At 46.6% G+C, this 20,168-nt stretch overlaps 1 protein-coding gene across 2 annotated transcripts in view; it reads left to right on the top strand.

Annotated features, from left to right (window-relative positions):
* GNAO1 (G protein subunit alpha o1) overlaps positions 1-20,168 on the top strand; it is a 140,196-nt gene that overhangs the window by 40,263 nt on the left and 79,765 nt on the right. For both annotated transcript variants that reach the window (XM_079315794.1, XM_079315793.1), the window contains exon 3: positions 8,675-8,816. In XM_079315794.1, coding sequence (XP_079171920.1) covers positions 8,675-8,816 — 142 coding nt within the window. The remainder of the gene's footprint in view (positions 1-8,674; positions 8,817-20,168) is intronic.

Below are 20,168 nucleotides of genomic sequence, written 5' to 3'. Positions count from 1 at the left end.
TGGGCAGATCTGCCTCTCAGGAGCAGAGGAAGCTGATTGGAGGCAGGAAAAAGAGGGTCCATGTGTGGCTTGTGTGTTAGCTGGCAATGGGTTTTTCTTTGCCTGACTACACCCCTGTATTGCTGTCCCCTATCTGTGCTATAGGGGAGGGGACTAAGGTTTGGACTGGGGACTGAGCTGGGCACTGAATCCCTGCAGTTCCATGCTGGGAATCAGATCCTGAGCCTGTGTACATCAGTGTACCTTCCCCAGCTAGCTCATGGCCTCACCAGAACCAGCACTCCCCAGAAAGGAGGAGCTCATCTGTAGTCATTCACACTTGGGATAGTGCAACCAGGTACCAGAACTCCTCTGAGGACCAATGGCCAGCAGCTTCTGCAGGAAAAAAACTTGTTAGGTTGCCTTAGGTGGGTTAAAACACAATTATGGTTGACTGTGCACAATTAGGCTTGGTGTGGGCAATGCTTATTGTCACAGGTAAGCCATGGGACAGGAAGAAGTAGCCTCAAGTTGAACCTGAAGAGGTTAAGATTGGATATTCAGGGGAATTGAAGGGGTTGTCAAGCACTGGAACATGCTGCCCAGGGAAGTGGCAGTCACCATCCCTGGATGCATTTAAAAGATGTGTAAATGTAGATGTGACACTCAGGAACCTGGTGGAGTTGGCAGTGCAAGGGTAAGGGATGGATTCAATAATCTTTGAGGTATTTTCCAACCTAAACAATTCTATTATTTTCCTAACTTTGTAGTGTTAAATTTCAAAGGATAACTACGTCCCTGTTGTGTGGGGTAGAGTACTAGCACAGTAGCTGGCTGTGCTCTGCCTGCCCAGCCTTGCCTTCTTTTGAAGTATCAGAACTGGTGTCTTTTATTCATCAACACTAATTAATTACTTTCAGGATGCAGTAGACTGTTTACACTCTTGAAATTGTTTTGTACACACACTTAAAAACAAAGTATTTCACTCCACTGCTTCCTGTTGAAAATGTAAATGCTGAAACAATCCTCACACTGCAGAGATGGGAAGGTCATTGGTGTATCCCAAATGTGAGGTGCAAAAGCCAACCCAACGCCCCAGTCCAATGAAGGACACAGTGTGAACCTCAGCTTGCAGTCCAGGAAATCATCTCTCATCTCAGCTACAGCATTCAACCGAAGCAGGGATCACCCTTCAAGACAGCCCAAAGCCAGAATTAGGCACTGATGTAGAACTCAATTAAAAAATAATAGTAATAATAATTAAAAGAAGACTAAGAGCTACTTCCAAACAGCCACGGGCTGCAGGGACACAGCACCATGGTGGGAGTGCTGTACATGTTTCTAGTTTAGGGCTATATTAAACTGGAAATGAAGAGTATTCTGCACATATTTTTTACACCTGAAAACAATCTGAAATCAAAGGTTTTGGGGAAGATGCAGTATCTGACTCTTGTATGTCTGGAAGCTAATCATTGTTGGCTCAATAGCCACTTGTCTACAGACAAAAATAAGATGGTAGCAATGTTGTTTCTGAGCAGACATAAGAGAGTTTCTTATAACATCATCTTCAAGATTTTTGGCCAGCAGTTAAGGTGCAGAAGCACATGGCTGGCTTTAAAGAGATGCCATGAAGGCATCAGAGGGACTCACAGGCATTAGGCACCAACTGAAGTGCCTTAGAGGAGCAAGAATGCTCCTGCCTTGTACAGGTCTGTGAAACTTCTGCAATTGATTTGAGTAAGCTCAGCCATTTCCAGGGCTGTAGGTTTTGGCAGCATTTCAATCGCCTGATGGATTTGCTTATTTTTTAACGTGAACCATCTGGTTAGTTAGAATAATATCTTTGCATGCAAGAAATACTTTGGTGGTAAGAATTCAGTTTTGAGTGACCCAAAGGTATTTCCTCCAGAAAGGAGATTTTCCCCAGCTGGGTGTCTATCACAGGGCTTCATCAGTATTTCTTGGACCAGTGTAAAAAATCCAGGTTGAAAAAATTATGCTTTTTAAAATAAGCTCCTCTTGCAGTTTTTAGATGGCCTTGACTAAGGAAGTTGTTTTTCTTAAAAAAAATAAAGGCCATGTAGGCAAACAGTCATCTTAATTTTCATCTCGGAGAATTTCTTGTGGGAATAGGATGTACAACATGGCATTCTAGCACAGCTGGGGGGAAGAATGAGAGTTCAGAGAGATTTGCACCCTGTCACAGAGGTCTGAACTGTGCCTTTGCAGTCTTTGAACACAAGGTCATGGGCATCTGCGTTGATTTAGTTTAACATAATCCAGGAGTTTTTAATCGCATTTCAAGCTATTAAATGAGTGAGAAGAGAATCACTGGAATTTAGCTTCATAACTCCCCTGTAAACAAAGTTTTTAACCTCATATCAAGATAAAAATAAATTTAAAGTAGCTGATTAGCAGGAGATTTTCCATCAGAATTTGATCATCCTCCTCTCTACATATTAAAGTCAGATTTTCGTGCTTTCCCCCATTTGCAGACAAAGATTGCAGAGTTTTCTTCAGAATTAGATGTTTTCTTTTGACTCAAGTTCTGCCCAACCCCCCCAGAATAATCTGCCTGTAGGAGACAGGAAAGATTATTTTTGAAAGAAAAAAGGGGGAAGAAAGGAGAGGATGAAAATCAGAAAAGTTTGCTTAGCAAAAATAGATTTTGTGATGTGTGTTTCCCCATCTAAAATCCCCCTTGGATCAGTCTATACCATAAATATGAACATGCTAATGGGACTCAACAGCCTGAGCAAAAATGTGTCTGTGGACAAATTCTCTATTGTCCCTGTAACGCCACTTCTCCTGTGTCCTGAGTCATCTCCTCCCTTTTACACAGCATTTTACACCCACCACATCATCTCACACACCTTGCATTGTCCACAGTGTCTTGTGGACTTGGAACATTGTGCAGACCTGAGCTTTCCTGGGGTGGGAGATGCTGCTGAGGAGCTCAGAGCCACCCAGGCTGGGGGGAACCTGCAGGTGCCACTGCCAGCCCAAAGCAGCTCAGTGCCCCAGAGCCCTGGGAGCTGAAACTCATTGCCAAGGCACAGGGCTCTGTAGGAAAGCTGTGCAATGACCTTTAAATTCCTGAACTTGTCCAGGTGAAGGTGAGGACCAGGTCTGCTCTTACAGGAACTGGACTGTTCATTTGCTTGTGATGCACTTTGAGTGTAGTAATCTCCTGGTGATTTCTTGCTTGGTTTTATTCAAGCAAATCACTGTAATTGTAGGGATGTGCATTGATATGAGAAAACTTCATTCAGCTGGAAACATCTTGCTGATTGAAAGTAAATTATCTTAGGTAAAACAGAAACAGTATGGGTTTTATTTTCTCTGGCAGGCAATTGGAAGTTTATGTCTTTCACAGTGATACAGACAGTTCAAAGCTACACAAAGGCCCCTGAATTTTGCAGGAAATATTTCAGAGACATTGGCTGGAGGTTTTGGAGTGATGACAAAGGGCAGGGAACAAATCAGGGCTGTGTCAGTTGGGGCATGAGAACTGCATGTGAAGCTGTGAAAGGGATGAAGGATGCTGAGCACTGGAAGCAAGAGGGGGTGTCCACAAATCTCCACATGCCATTCCCTCCTTCTGGCACAAAAGGATAAGTTTAGTAAGACTAAATGCCTTCAGGTCAGCTGTGTTTAAGGAAATTCTTAGTACATACTTATAGGCGCCATCTCAGAAATACAAACACTTCTCCTTGAGAGCTCTTGGAGGGCAGGTGAGGCACCAGAAGACAGGGAAAAATGTAAACATGGTGCCTCTCTCTAAATATAGAGGGAGAAAAAAGGAGTAAGAATTATAGACCAGTCAACTTCTAGAAGCTTTCAAGAGAACTGAACTATCAATCATATAATTTGCAACCACCTAAGAGATAAAAAAGGAGATGAGTGACATACAGCATGGATTATACAAAAATGAGGCATGTTAAAGTAGTCTCATTTGATTTCTCAGCAGAAGTAGGAGAACAATGGTTGGTGCCATATCTAAATTTTGGGAAGAGTTTGTCAGAGTTCCACTGGATTTTTAAAAAATGACCTGGAAAAGTAGTGCAGATAAACCTACCAGAGGTGTTACACAAAAATGGGTGAGCAGCACAACCCATTCCCAAAGAACACAGTTATCAGTGGCTCATGGTCAGAACAGAGGACTCTGTCAGCCAGGACTCCAGTGGGGTCTGTGTCAATTTCCTTATAAATTTTCATCAGTGCAAATTGGATGGAAATACATAATTACTTACCCGTGTCAGTGATAGGAAGCTGGGAGAGGTGCTTCAGCACATCAGAGGACTGACTTTACAGCTTCAATTTGTCTTGGCAGACTGGAGATGTGAAGACTGGGTCTAGTCTGGGGCACCGTGCCTCGAGAAAGAGGAGGAGGACCTGCTTGGAGAAGGTGTGGGGAAGTGTCAGTGTGTTGACTAAACCTGGCTCAGGTTGGAAGGGCTGCAAGGAAAGCACCAGAACGGCTTGGCTGGAACTGATGTATGGGAATGATGACTGTAGCCTCTGCCCTAGGAAGTTTTGAGGATGATGGACAAGTATTTCCCTCAGGAGTGACCTGGGCAAGCTGTGTCCTTGGTGGATGAGCCCCAGCTGAGCTGCGGTCCCGCTGTCCCGGAGCCGGGCGGGCTCCGCTCGGAGCTGCGGCCCCGCTGCCCCGGGGCAGGGCGGGCTCCGCTCGGAGCTGCGGCTCCGCTGCCCCGGGGCCGGGCGGGCTCCGCTCGGAGCTGCGGCCCCGCTGTCCCGGAGCCGGGCGGGCTCCGCTCGGAGCTGCGGCCCCGCTGCCCCGGGGCCGGGCGGGCTCCGCTCGGAGCTGCGGTCCCGCTGTCCCGGAGCCGGGCGGGCTCCGCTCGGAGCTGCGGCCCCGCTGCCCCGGGGCCGGGCGGGCTCTGCCCGAGCTGCGGCCCCGCTGTCCCGGGGCCGGGCGGGCTCCGCTCGGAGCTGCGGCCCCGCTGTCCCGGGGCCGGGCGGGCTCCGCTCGGAGCTGCGGCCCCGCTGTCCCGGGGCCGGGCGGGCTCTGCCCGAGCTGCGGCCCCGCTGTCCCGGGGCCGGGCGGGCTCCGCTCGGAGCTGCGGCTCCGCAGCCGCGGGGGCCGCGCGTGTCGGCAGCGACCGGCGGCTGAAGCAGCTCCGGCTTCGCTCCTTAATGCGCCCGCTGCCAGTGAAAGGCTACAGGCACCTAAGTGCTTTGTTGAACAGAAGCCAAAGAAAGCTGCTACGCAGAATGCACCCCCTGTTTCCAAGTATTTCATTTATTTTGTAATTAAGCAATAATTGCTGAGGCACTGGGCACTTCTTCAGCATTAACGACTTGCTGGGGGACGGCAGAGGATCTGATCGGCGGTGGAACCATTTTCTCCTGCAAACACCTGCCTGTTCCTGCCACTCTGAAATGAGCACAACACGACGTGCCAACATATGGGTTTTGCTGTTAGCAGCTGAGGGATGGGGAGCAGGCATTAATGGGTACCTTAGGCAATCAGGTTGCTTCAGTTGTCTCTCACCATTCCCTTCAGAGCGCAGTGTTTTATTAGTCACTTGGTGAATGAAATGGCTTTTTAATTGCTCAGAATCACTTTTTTAAATTACAGCACTTTCTCCCCTCTCCACAACCCCTGGGAATCCTCTTAAATCCCATTTTTTCCTTTACCCCGGAGGGAACCAGTTCAAGGATGGCAAAAAGGAATCTGCCTGCAGCAGTTTCCTTTGTAATTCAGACACTGGGAAAAATATATGCCATTTAGAAAACAGAATTCACATTTTTGGTGTTGAAAACCCTCTGGACAATAAACCAGTTCACAGTGTCCTAGCAGGCTTTGGAACAGGAGTCAGGGGGGATTTGCTCACTGAAATATTAGGTAATGTGTTCTCTGCATGATTGATTAATCCATAGGTACTTCCTACAGCAGAACTTCCACACTGGCACCCACAGTGCTGTTGTCAGTCACCGTGGCTGCCTTCTAGAGAAATTTCACACTAGAACAATCAGGGTGTTTTTTCTCTATGCTATCTCTGCCCCATTTAAAAATACCAGTTTTGCTCCTATGTTTGAATGACAGCAGCATTGTTTCCCAGCTGCAATGTGTTCACTGAGGGATCCCAGAGCTGCTCTCCATCTCTTAATTCTGCCCCTTCAGCACAAGGAGCCCTGTTACTCGATAGGGAGCTTACTGGCTTGTAGTATTTACAAGTGAAAATGTCAGGCATCAACTTCATGGCACAAAGCCAAAAACGGTTTAAACTCTGAAGAAGACCAGAAACCAAAGCTCACCCCCTTCCCCATTGAGCTATTCAGTCCTCTTTCTTGCCTTCTGAATTCCTGAGTTGATGCCTGTCAGTAAAAGCCAGAAACAAGTCCAGCCCCAGTTGTGGGCATCCCTCCCATCTCCACCAGCCTGACTAACAGCTGGACCAAACAATTTTCAGCAGCATCCTCTTGAGGCCATTACTCTGCCTCTTGTGCCTGTCCTCACCCTTTTCTTTTCTCCTTCTTATGTTTCTTTCTCTTAGTTGCCCAAAACCCAGCATTTAATCTTGTTTGCCCCAAAATCCAGCTGCGAACCAACCATCCAGAAAGGATGAATTATTCCTGGTGATGCTTTCATGAACTGCCTGCCTGCCTCCCATGGGACCCCTGCTCTGCTATGCTGCTTGCTCTCTTGCTCAGAGCTGGGAGGAAGTGGTGCTGTAAAGTCTCTCTTGAATTCAAACACAATTGATGCAGATCTTTTTGTTTTGTCCCACCCATAACTCTTGGGGTTGACTACTCCTTTTGGCAAAGAACACATTCCCAGAAGTTCAGCAACTTGTCTGAGTAACAGTAAATGGTCCATGAGATCCAGTGCTGATACAGGGCTCTGCTGCCCTGCCTCCTTCCCCATCATTCAAATGCTACTGTTTCAAACCTCACCACAATCACTGGATTCACAGAAAAAGGCTACTGAGTGCAAGATCTGCTGTTGCCCATAACTCCATCAAAATCAAAACAAGCTATAGATTTTTATTTTTTTTTTTCAAATTGGCAAGTCTGGATTTACTAATTCAGAAAGGTTTTAATCCACTCCTGTTCTCATCATCTTAGGTGAGGGGAACCAGCAGCTCTCCTGTGCTGTTTCCAGCACACCAGCACCATTTGCCTTTGCTGGAGGGTACCCAAGCAGTGGGCTCTGCCCAGTTCCTCAGATCAATAGTTTAAAAATTTCTTGGTCACCAATTGATTTGAATTATTGTCTGTCTGAGGCTGTCTTTGCTTGTAGTCATGTTTTTCCAGGACTCAGGGGTTGTTGAGCAGCTCCTCCCAGAAGTTCAGTGCTCTGTGTTGAGTAAGCAAAGGTTGTGGTGGGGACAGCAGAGAGTCTGTCACTTGTGTTAGAAGACCTTTCTGTGAGCTTCACATCAGGGGAAGGAGATGTCTGTCTTGGTCAGCGTGTTTCTACCAGCCTTGTTCTGTGTGTAGTCATCTGTTAATAACACTGGGCTGGCATCCAGCCCCATTCTCCATCCCAGCACTGTATCTATTGCAAGCTCAGTGTGAGATAGTGCTCCCTCTCTCCCAGGGGATGCCAGCACTTGTTGGGACCTTTGATGGTGTGTGCCTGATTTAGGAAAAAAAGGAATCAAAAATCCTGTTACAGAAAGGGTGCTAGGTTTTATCAGAGACCAGATCTGTTACTGAAGAACCCTCTGTTGTCCAGTGACATCTGAGGATGAGCAAACAAGGATTTCATTTTAGATGAGCAGATCATCTTCTCTTCCGACATTTAAGACATAACTGATGTCTTCACTGGGAAGAATTATTGTCAGACACAATTAGTTCTGCAAATCCTAGTTGTTTTTGGAGGCACATCCAGACTTAGTTCTGGAGTTGCTTAGAGATTAATAAATTGCAGGGGTCAGTCTTCTGACCTACCAAGGGGCTGCAATAACTTGTTCCATCAAATAGTTCCTTTGAAGAGTTTAATAGAGATCAATGCACAGAGCATCCAGTGAGAAGAGCTGGTAGGACTGTGGGTCACATTTCCATCTTGTTTGGGGAAGGGAATAACATAGCATGCCTTGAGGCAAAAAAAATCTCAGCCCTTATTCCAAGGACAGAGAAGGAGGGGGGAGGAATTGTGGAGAGTAAGTATTTCAAGTGCTTCATAACCAAGATACTTCTCCCCTGAGTCCCTGTGTAGTGTACAGGGGTATTTCAACTCTGGTTCCTTTTGTAAGATACCCCAGGAGTTACTACCACTGAAAGGACTAGACAAGAACCAGAGGGTTTCTATCACTTGTGTGTGGTTAACATTTGATCTGATGGACATTTGTCCACATTGAACATATTTCCATAGACCTTGACTGGAAAGGTAATGTAGGAAATCTCCCCCCTGTGACTGCTGAGCATGCAAACACGAGGTGCTCCAGGCTTCAGCTTCTGCAGTTCATTTGGGAAGGAGGTACCATATGCACCAACTGTGCACAAAACCTTCTTGATAGAGAGCAAAAGGGATGCTAATTCCAGCACTGGGCTCAGACACACTACTGGTGAACAACCAGAAAGGTTTAAAAAGAAATGCTGACTAAATTAAGCGAATCAAGGCAGCAGATGTGCTCTTCAGAAGAGCACAGCTGTCTTTTAAATGTCTCTCCCATTGAAATTACATTCTCAAGAGTTTTTTTGTCCTTTGCATTTTCTTCAGGATCATCCATGAGGATGGCTTCTCTGGAGAAGACGTGAAGCAGTACAAGCCAGTGGTCTACAGCAACACTATACAGTCACTGGCAGCCATTGTCCGTGCCATGGACACCTTGGGCATTGAGTACGGCGACAAGGAGCGACGGGTGAGTTAAAATCCTGCTGCACCAGGCCATGAACAGACCATGGCATTTGCACAGCCTCAGTACCTTGGAGGGGTAAGGAGGGAGGGGAGATTTACATCACTGTTGTATGCCTCTTGCACATGCATGTTGTACAGCAGAGACACGACTGCATGGAATGTGCTGTTTGTACACTTGGGCTGGGAAACGTAGTCCTGGGGACCACTGTGTCACAAAAACTAGACAGATTTATTGATAGTTTTGAGAAAACACTGAGAACTTGTGTCCTGTGTCCTGTGAATGTGCTGGACACACAGGCTGATTGGACTGATGAATCTGGGAGAAGTCTTGCTGCCATTCAAAGCCCTTCTACCAGCCTGCTAATGTAGGAAAGCTTTTAGGATTAACATCATTGGGGCTTCTACTCGCACATCCCCCATTTAAGTGTACCCAAACAGCAATGTCAGTTGCAAACAAGGGGATGTATTACTTCAGTGAGGTCGGTATGGTCAGGCTCTTAGGCACCAGCGTTGGCATCTGTCTTATCAGAACAGCTATGTGATGCTTGGCAGCCTTCTTGTACCACACACCTAGGCCAGCCTGTCCTTTTACAGTTGCTAGTCTGTGATTACTTTCACCAGCTCCCTATTTTTAAACAGTGGCTCCTCTGTGAGGTGCCCCTGCCAGCCTCTGCCCTGCCTTACTGCATTTCTGGCTCAGACCAAGCCCACACAGAGGAACTCAGAACCCTAGACTGAAGTCAAAACCACCCTTTTTGCATGCTAAAATTCCAGAGAAGGTAAAATTACTTAATTTCACTGGAAATAAAATAATTTCAAATTTAAAACCTGGTAAAGGCGAAGTCCTATATGCCCATGAGTTTGTCATGACTATTTTTAGGTAGTTATCAAATGACAGATGTACAACATACTCCAAACTCCTTATCTGAAGGTTGATAATAAAAGCATTCACTCAAAGGGGTGCCAAAATCCTGCTTTGGTGTTACTGTATGAGGAGGTACCTTATTTCTCCAAATCACAAAGAGATACTTTGATTTCTTTCAATCTAGGGGTTTTCCCGTAGGAACTGTAAATCCTGGAGACATTTTCATCCCAAATGTGGAGATGATACCATAATGGAGTTCTTGTGAGCTTGCCGAGAGCTGATGCTGATGGCTTTCAAACTGAATGCATTAATCTGTTGATTACTCAGTGACTCAGCTCTCAGCAAGGCAACGTATCTCACTCAGCTAAAACCTATGCCTAGGAAAACAGAAACAAGTCATTCTCCATGTCTGATAAATAGTCTGTGGCAGACAGCTTTAAAATGTAAATTTTTTTATTTTTTAATTTTTTTTTAAACACCTAAAATCCTAATTTGAGGAGGGAAATCTCATCACTGCTTTAGTGCCAGGCCTAGCACAGTGCAGGGTGTGGAGGAGGAGAGCTGTTATCAGCACTGCCAGGAACGAGAGGTGGAGTCCTGGGCTGAACAAAATGTTGTGTCCGTTCATATTCCCCTGGAAAAGATGCCAAATGTTCCTAGGGTTGTACAATAACTCAGGCTGGAGAGGAGCTCAGGAGGTGTTGAGCCCAACCCCTGCTCAGGTAAAGTCTGAGGTCAAACCAGGTTGCTCAGGACTCTACCCAGTTGGGTCTGAAATAATTCAGGGATGGAGACTGCACACCCCCTTTGGGCAACCTGCTCCACTGCTCATGATGAAAACGTTTCTCCTTATGTCTAATGTGAAACACTGTTGTTTCAATGTATGCTTTGTGGCATTAGGGATCTTGTGTTACAGTTTGCAAAGTGAAAAGTAAATTAGATTAAGTTCTCCCCAGCCTAGTTTCCCCTAAGATGCAGTTCTGGAGGAATTACTCCTGTGTTACAGTGGTATCTGCTGACTGTCTGAGACAAGCCTTCCACAAACCACTATAAGCCAAACCACTGTCTGCGAGGGTGATTCAGTGTATCTGTTCCCTTCATAGATGGCAGAAATATTTCCTCATCCAGCAGCAGACAAAGGGGAAGGAAACCAAGTCTCTCATGCTGTGATCTTGCACTTGCTCCTTTCTCTTAGAAAAAGAGAAAGTCGCTGGTATTAGTATGAAATAGTATTTATTTTAATCTTACAAAGAAGCACATGGCTTCTGCTGCCCTGCTTTTGTTATTAATGCACAGCTGCTGTAAAGAGAGGCCATTAGCAGGCGATTTGTTGAGTATTATGGTGCGTGGTTCATCCCTTTTCAGGCAAAGCTTTTCTATTTTAAAAGTCATTCCTCAGCCAAGGGTTTCCACTGCAAATCTTCTAGTGGGGGATTTTTCCCCTACTCATCACTTAAGCCCCCAAGAGAAGGGAGCTCAGGAAGGGGAGCCAGGGCTGTGGCTGCTCCAGCCTGATTCAGCAGCAGGGAAGGAGGGGACTTGGACCTGGGACAGGTTTTCCCCAGAGACCACTTGGCTATTACTGCTTCCCCCATCCTTTCTGGGAGATGGATCTGCACCTGTATCCCTTCCAAATGGCACCCTGATCATATTCAAAGTAAAAAAAACCCTCCCCTACTTAATAAATGCATGTTGTTATGGAGAGAAAATAACCAAATCTCTCACTGTTCTCATTCTTCTCCTGCCCATAATTGTACCTCCAGTATTTAGTCTAATAGAAGTGAAAAGACTTGGGGAAGACAAACCCCCTTTCTTTTGGCAGTCAAAGTGAGATCTGTGTAAGAAATAGGACCTAACAAGACGAAATAAATCACAAAAAGCATATGCTCCAGGTCTCACTGACCCTCTCTGCTGATAAGGACTCGTCCCCAGGTTGAGAACAAACCAGTCTGCATGCTGGATTTCCCTTTTCTGTGTGCTCCTTGTCCAGGGCAGCTTTGCCCAGCTCACTGAAGGTTCATGGCCTGTGGACAGCACCCAGGTCCTTGTTTCATGTCCTTCAGCACAGGAGGCAGGAGCACATCCTGCCAGCTCACAGCCCATTATCACTGCCCAGAGCAGGGAAGGCCAGGCTGAAACTCCAGAAAAGCTGGGCAAGTGCAAACTCACAAATCCTTCATGTGTTCCAAGGGGGCAGGCAGAAGAGGAGACAGGAACCAGCTGCAGGAGAAGTGGCATCTGTGGGTGTTGCTCATCTCCAGGGCCACCCCTGCCCTGGGTCTGGATCCCTGACAAGCCAGGGGGTTACACACAGGAAGAGAGGCAGAGGCTTAGTCTTGCCTGCCTACTCAGGACTCTCCAGCTGGTCTGTAGGGCACTACTCAGTCCTTACCTTGATAATCAGATTAACAGGCAGGAAAGAGTCAGGCTGTAACATGTAGCCTGTGGATTAAATGGTCCTCTAAAGTGCAAATGTATTAATAAAACAAGCTCCTCGCTGATTCCATTTCAGTGTACTCAGGCAGACCAAATGGGAAATGGAGGTTTGAAACCAGGAATCTAGAAGTCAGTCCAAATGTTTGGAAAGGATCAAGCAGGAAGGGCAGGGTAAGGATGGATTTTCATATCTCTGAAAATCCAGTTCCGAAGTCTGGCTTCAGAAACCCCAGCCAGAAGAAGCATAAAGTCTCTTCCTCTGTGAGCCAATGCTGACCCCAGAACCTGCTTGGAAATGCAGACTTGTAATCCCATTGAAATTGGTGAAATACCAGAGCTGCAGCCAGGCTGGGGGGCCTGGGAGTGTCTCTTCAGGGTGGATTGGTCCCAGGCTGCAGTGTGCAGGCTGGTATGAAAGCAGCTGTAGAGCATGCTCATATTTTCATAAACCAGACAGAAACAGGCTGACATTGTTCAGAAAGTACTCAACAGAGAATGCAAATATCAGCTGCATGGCTCAGATCCAAGTGTCTGAGGCGAGAGGTCACAGGTTTGTTTAGTGCTTGGGGTCCAGAGGTGGCAGGCAGTGACCTTCGCATCATACTTTTTCCCAGTGTGAGTCTGGACATGTCTCTGCATCAGCTATGAATGGGAAAACTAAAGAGCTGCTAAAGTATTTAAATATTTTTATTGGGATTTTTTTTTTTTTTCCTTTTGGACTTTGTAGCAAAATGTGTCTGTGGTGACCTTCTGCTGTGTACAGTCTGCAACATCTGAACTGTGAGCCAAAGAAAGATGTGTTGGGACATTTTAAAATACTGGCTAGTAGCCTTAAAAAAACCCCTTCTGCAGTGTAATTGAACAGCCCACCCGGGGTGGCTGGCAAAGAGATCCGTGTCAAATCTGCTTCTGAACAGAGAGGTGCCTGTAGAAACCTGGTGCCTCCAGCCCCTTCCCCTCTGCACCTGCCAAAAGGGGATTTTGGGAGCTGCCCTCTTCCTCTGGTTCTTGCTCGGCAGTGGCAGCAGCAGAGTCACAGCCACTGTCACCTGCTGCCTTGCAGGCCCTGGAGTGGCAGTGTGGGGGAGGATCTCTCTTTCATAAGATCTGCTCCTGTGTAACTGGCTTTTTGTGCTTGCCAGCTCAAGATACTGTGCTACTTCATTTGAGTCAGGTGTCTGTTTAGACCAGCTGGCTCCTACTGTGTGTCCCCAACCCAAGCTCTCTCAGAAATGAAAAAAGGCTGCTAATAACTTCAGGCAGGGCAGGTGAGGTTAATCAGGCACTGCTGTGCTGGTAGGAAACCTCTGCTAGCTACCTGGATCTAGGGGATGGACACAGGATTCCTGGGCTTGTGCTGCTTGACTGAGGATGCAGCCAGTCCTTGCTGATCTCTTGTTGTGAGTGATGGAAACCTGGGGCTGCTTTGTAGAAGAGCAGGATGGAGTGGAAGAAAAGGGAAAATGGAATAAAGAGGTGGCACTAGACATGCTGGTTTTTTACCTGGTGTCAGCATTTGTCCAGATATCCAGCTGCAGACAACGTCTGCTTGCAATAGTCACAGCTCACATATAATTAATTATATTTGCTGTATTCTATCAGACCCAGTACAAATACCCAAGTAACACTCCAGGACAAATATTTCAGCCTGCCCTTTGTAAAGGTCTGTCACTTTTCCATTAAGGCTGGAGCCATCTTTCTCACACACCTGCCTCTTGGTCCTTTCACAAGGCACATTTCAGTTGCCATTATTCGTGTTTCTGAGGGGTGGGGAACATTTAAAGGGCAGGGCATTTCTTGAGAGGTGGGAAACATGAAACAGAGAGGAAAGCACTTGTTATTGTCACAGCCTGCCTTGTTGCCAGGGAGATGGTTGGCTCATTCAAGAAACACTTGTGGTTGCTGGCCAAGATGGCCAATGCATTTGGAATCTTTGCTGCAAAATGAGGGTGTGGGAGAAAGAGGGACACAGCAAAGAATAAGGGAAAGCCCAGAGCAAGCTCTGCCTGCATGGTCACAGGGCATGACCCACATGCCTCACAGCATCATCTCTGGAGTCTCTCTAACCAAAGCAGCATCTGCATTCCACTACTGTATTTTCCTCCTTTGAGAGCCCCTCGAGCACATGAAAATACAAGATCTTTCCTAATAAATGATAGCAGTAAACTAACAGCAGAGCACAAAGGCAGTTTAGGATAGCACATTGTGCCAGTTTAAAGAATTTGGAGTGGTCTACTTCCATGCCTTTGCTCTGTCTCTTAGGGAGAGTCAAACTCTGTCATAACCAGAAGGGATCTCAGCCAAGTCAGCTGAGACCTGTGGCTGGAGTTGGGAGACCTTGCCTTGCAGCAGCAGGAGCAGTACAGCCTGGCTCTGTGCTCCTGCAGAGCTGAAGTCATGATCATCAAGTCTATGACATATGGTGATCTTCACACAGCAGAAAAGATTCCCCCAGAACCAGTGTCTGCTTTGCTGTACTCATGCTACTAATAGAGATAATGATCAGAAATGAGAAAAATCTGCTGGAATCATGGCTCTAAACACATCATGGCCAGAAAATGTAGTAATAGTAGAAACAGCTGGATGCTGTAGGCAAGCAACTGAACAACATGGCCAGTGCTAACCTTTCTTTCAGCAGAGGACTGTCAATCACTCACAAGAGCTCTAAAAACCAAAACTTCCCCAGGGTGGCCCAGTGTAGCAGTTGTAGTTAGAATTCCCAAAGAATGAGAGGGCCTGCTGGCAGTGGATGCAGAGGGGGCAGAAGGGTGGGCTGGAGACGCGTCGTGTGGCGGGCGGCTCGCTGGAAGGTGCCACCTTGCTGAGCACTGATGTGCCAGCTTGATGTTTTTCACATTGGTCCTGTTTCAGGATGATAGCCATGGTGTTGGCATGGCAACCCTCACTCTAAAGTAAACACTGGGTCTGCTTTTTGTGTTCTCCTGGACACTGATGGTAAATGGGCAGCAGTCAGGGCACAGGGTGGAATAAAAGTTCAACTGGTCTTCCAGTCCCTCTGTGCAGTCAGAAATGTGTTTCTAAGAAATACATTTCTGGGGAAAAAGTATTGTGAAGCACTTCAGCATCATTTCTAAGGGAGCCAGATGAGAATAAGAGATGTGGTCACACCTTAAAATGCCACCAGTTCTGTTTCTTTGATGAACACTTGGCAACAGCCAGGCACTGTAGGTTGGTGATACTTGCTGCCCATTCTGCCATCCTAATTTTGACATGAGTCTTACAGCTAAATGTCCTACAAAAGCACTAACCAGAACAGATACCATAAATTAAAACTAGCCTTTTAATTTTATTTTGAAGAAAAGCAGAAGATAAAGAGATGTCTGAGGGGATCATTGATAAGAGAGAGACCACAGTCACCTCTTTGCAGCTCCAAGCTCCAGGCTGACTCACATCTTCCACCACCTAAAGGAGGCTTTAAAGAAGGTGGTGCCAGAGTATTCCCAGAGAGACACAGTGAGAGGACAGGGCAGCAGTCACTGGTGCCAGGACAGGGAATTAAAGTCAAAGATGAGCTTGGGCTCACAGTGCTTTCCTTCTCTCCATGGTATCAGGAGAGACCAGGGCAGTCAGCACTTGAAGGACTACCTATCTCTTTGGGTATTAGATGAGTGGAGTGATAAGAGAGGTCTGAGGACAGTTGTGTATGGGAGTATTAGTAAAAATAGAAAATACCCAAAAGGTAATTTTTAAATTATGGGTACTGCCTTCCTCTTCAGCCAACCACCAGCAGAAGAGCATCTGTGATGAGTTCTGCTGACATTTTCTGCTCCCTGGGTGGTGGAAGACACAGCCTCTTCAGGTGCAAGTCCATCTTTAGAGATGTTAGTATTTTCATGGTGCTTCTGCCGTCAACTGCCATTTCAGGCTTGATTTCTGATGAATTAACAACCCTCCAAAGCATCCTTGAAAAGGATCCTCACCTCTCCTAAAACTGTCCAACACCCCTGTTCACCTGTGAACATAGGCAGGTTAGTTCCTCCTCCTTGTGTGTAAGCTCTCTCTTTTCACAGAGACAGGGATGTATTTTTCCTCCATGAGCTGTATGTGTTTGATACTGATGTTTTGGAGGATGCAGGGAATATTTTTAGTTTGAAAAGAAGAAAAAAACCCCACCCATTCCTGTTCCTTGGAAGAAGAGCTGCCTGTCTTCCCCTGTATTTGTTATACCTGAGGTTTGTTATTCAAATGCAACCATAGTTAGGGCTGCCAGGGCCAAAAGGCACAGAGGGGAGGGTGAAGCAGACATGGGACTGCAACATTTGCAGTGAATTAATGAGAGGTGGAGTGCTGCTTTCCATTCCCACAAAATACTGATGGAAGACACCTTCTTTGGGAGCCCCTGGAAAGCACCAGAGTGGGACAGCACAAAAGACAAAGTGTTCAAAAATATTTGGCAGATGGAGCAGAGCCCTGAGAAGGGAAAACTTTGTTGCTTGAAAAGGGGATTTCTGGCAGCTCCTGGGTCCAGGGTCAGGATAGAGCTGGCTGTACACCCCATTCATCCCCATTCATTGGATGTCACAACCAGGCCAAGGTGGATTCCATCTTATGGGAAGGGGCTCAGGGCAGCCACTCCCCACAGAGCAGGTGGCAGTGGCATTGCCTTGGGTGGCAGCTGGTGTTGGTGAACACAGGCAGATACTGTCTGTCTTTCACTAGAGCCTCTCTCTCCATAAAGGGATTGAAGGATTTGTAAGCCAGGACAAAAAATACATCTAGGTATTTGATATACTCACAATGGAGGCACTGAAATTAAATGCTGGCATGGCAGAGGCTTCAAAGATGCCTGTACATGTTCCTGACTGCATGGGTGATCAGGAACTTGCTGAAGTCCTTCCAGAAAGTCTCCACCATGTTTGAGACTGAAGTTCAGGTTGCATCTGGCTGCAGCCTTGCACAGGCAAGGTACTGCCTTCAGGTATGATTGCAAGTCAGCTCTCCAAGCAGCAATTGCAGATAACTGCTAACTACTCAGCACATTTCAAATGCATGTCATTATTAAGTAAATTTATTTCCATCTCTTCTGGGAAATGTTGGGAAGCACTGCTGAGTCACACTGCTTACTCACCAGTTTTAGGAATATCATTAAAAATATTTATTTTCCACATGCTTTCTATGATGTTCCTATTATTTGAATGTCTCCAGATGTAAAATGAAAACATTTGTATAGGATATTCCTGGCCTTAAACAGATCTCTGATGCATAACTCACAAAAAGGCATAAAACAAGGGATCTATCCCTTGGCCCTGTTGTATGATGTTCATTCAGGGATAGTGGTGAGGGGTAGTCTTTGCTCCAAAATGGCAGGAGCACAGGCAGGCTGGGCTTGACACAGCTTGGGATGGAGGAAGGAGAGTGTGAGCAGCTGCTTTGCTGTGCCCAAACACATGGGAGAGGAATGATCCAGAGCATGGAACATGTTCCTTGCTTACAGCAGATGCTCATTAACTCAGGACACAATATTCTGCCATGGTTTGCTCTGGCCACAGACCCCAAAACAATTCAGCTCCCAAAACAATTCAGCCCCCAAGGGACACAGTGTCAGGTGCCCTCTGGAGCAGCAGGTGCAAGGGCACACTGAACCCAGAGCTTGGCCACTGTGAGAGCAGGTTTCACTGCCAGCTTCAGCAGGGAGCTGTGGGAAGGGCTCACTGACAGCCTGCTCCTTCACACCCTGGAATGGACCCAGACAAGGGAACACACTGCAGCAGAGGAGCCATCACACAGCCTGTGGCTGTGAAGTCCCATCCTTCCAAAGGGGAATTTTGCTGAGCTGATGAGGCAAGGACACAGAGCTCCCAGTGGGTTGCTGTTCTTAAGGCAGCTGAAATGTACCAATGCTGTGCCCAAACCCCACACCACCCAAGTGAGGTGTCCCTCCAAAGTGAGCAGCTGCTTCTCCTAGGCTGGATCAGCCTTTTGGGCAGGGTGTGGTGGCTGCCTTCCCTCTCAAAGAGGCACAGTGGGACAGTGCCACCTCAAACGTGTCCCTTGCACTGCATCAATCATGGGGATGGCAGAATGTCTGCCATGCATGAAGGCTTTATTACCCAAATACAGGCTTTACTGAAGCTATTAATCAGTATTGTGTACCTTGGTAATAACTGATTAAAGATACCACGAGGGAACTCATTTAACAGCTACAATTACTGCTCTGACCTCAGTCTCACCACGGAGTTGGATGTGAGGGTCCCTGGCAGTGCAGCAGGAGACAGCCTCACCCAGGGCTGCAGGAGCTCAAAGGTGCCATTCATCCTGATCAGAATAGCTGTGGCAGGTGACTGGGCAGGAGTTCTTGGTGTTTTATTGAATGGAAGGAAAAAATCAAGCTCCACATGAAGGTTAGAAACAACAAAACCTGCTGCGAAGCAGTATTGTTTTGCACCTTGGCAATATTTAGCCTTGTGGTCAGGGAGAAAATGTGGAGTAAAAAAAGTGCAGGATAGGTGAATTAGCCTGTGTCTGGTTTAGGGGTTTTGACAGGGAGTCACTGGGGGCCCCAGGACAGCTCATCCTTCCCCAGCTGAGCCCCACATCTGCATCACGTCACCCCAGAATCGCTCCAGGCAGCACAGCACATCCCTTCCGAGTGCCAAAACCCACTCAGGAGCCAAAGAAAATCTCACCCACAGGCTTTGAACACAGTTCCTCCTTTTTGCTGTGCTATTCCCTTTCCAGGGCTGTAGGAGTTTCTGGTTTGCAACACATTCTATCTGTGTTGAGGGTGAGACTGTTGCTAGATACTTTTCCCTTACTGAGAAATAATTCCCCTAGGTTGGCTATGTATAATTAAGTCCTCATTTGCCTACAGATTGTTTTAAGACTAGATTAACTCCATTGATTAGAGGGGAATTACTCTTGATTTACAGTGAGATCATGGGAATGGAGACTCAAGTGACACAGGAGCAATTCTACAGTAAATACTCAGAGTAGCTACATGGTTGTCACCCATCTTTCTGTATTTGGGAACTCCTTGGGCAGATGCTTGTTCCTCTACATGAAGAGGGGGTACTAAGTCAATCTTAGGTGCACAATACACCTTCCAGATGTTCAGTTGGGTATTCAGGTTGTATGGTCATGTGTTGAATACAACCAGTTACTCCTTAGTTAGTCTGATAGTAAAACTGGAGCAAAACTGTCCTCCAGAGAAACTGTTTGTGGTTTGATGAGGTTTTACCAGTAGGGATGGGAGGGGACTATACTGCATAGAGGAAAGGAGTATGCAGTAACCAGAGAGGATACAAACAGGATTACATCTCCAAAATAACCCTTTACATGTTTGGGAAGGAAAAGGGCCCCATCCTGCTCCCTTCTAACTGCCAGCATCTGCTGTGCTCCAGAGGAGAAACCTCATTGCCCAGTGCTCCTCAGGAGGGGCACAGCAGGACACAGCCATGCTCTCTCCCTTTGGATCACAGCTCAGCCCTGCTCACACCCATGTGTCTGTTTGTGCCATTAAAGCCAAGCAAAGGAGGCAATGGCAGAGAAACAGAGTTTTCTGAGTGAAGGAAAGTGTTTGGCTTGGCAATTTTACTGTGTTTTTATTTAAAATTGTGAGAGCTTTTAGTGCTGGTAGATGATATTACAGGTAATAAAAGATTTCGTTTCTGAGAAGAAAGAGGTGCCAGTAGCCACCAACCAGTGAGTTTGAATTATTCTGTAAAGTTACAAATTCATTTCATCCAAGTGAGGAGCAGGTCTCACCTCTCTTTCCCCCTTCAACATGTCATCATGCTTGTGGAATTTTTTTCTTTTCTGCAGGGCAGTTTTGCAACACAGCCTATCTGGAGGTGTGGTGTGACACTGTGGATGCCAAGGACAGGGGAATTTTAGACTAGTTTTTCCTCATCACCTCACCAGCACCTTAGCCAAAGGTCTCACAGCCATTTTTTTCCCCAGCTTTTATTCTTAATTGCTGTTATTGGTCCTATAAGCTTTACAAAGCTTTTCTCTTGCCAAGTTCCTCTGCCATGGGCATGTTTCTAACTGGTGATATCTGTGCTGTCCTGTTTGAGTTCCTTGGTTTTAAACAGG

Source organism: Erithacus rubecula (genome assembly GCF_903797595.1).
Source record: "Erithacus rubecula genome assembly, chromosome: 12".
NCBI classification, from domain to species: domain Eukaryota; kingdom Metazoa; phylum Chordata; class Aves; order Passeriformes; family Muscicapidae; genus Erithacus; species Erithacus rubecula.
This window is presented reverse-complemented; position numbering and strand designations above follow the sequence as displayed.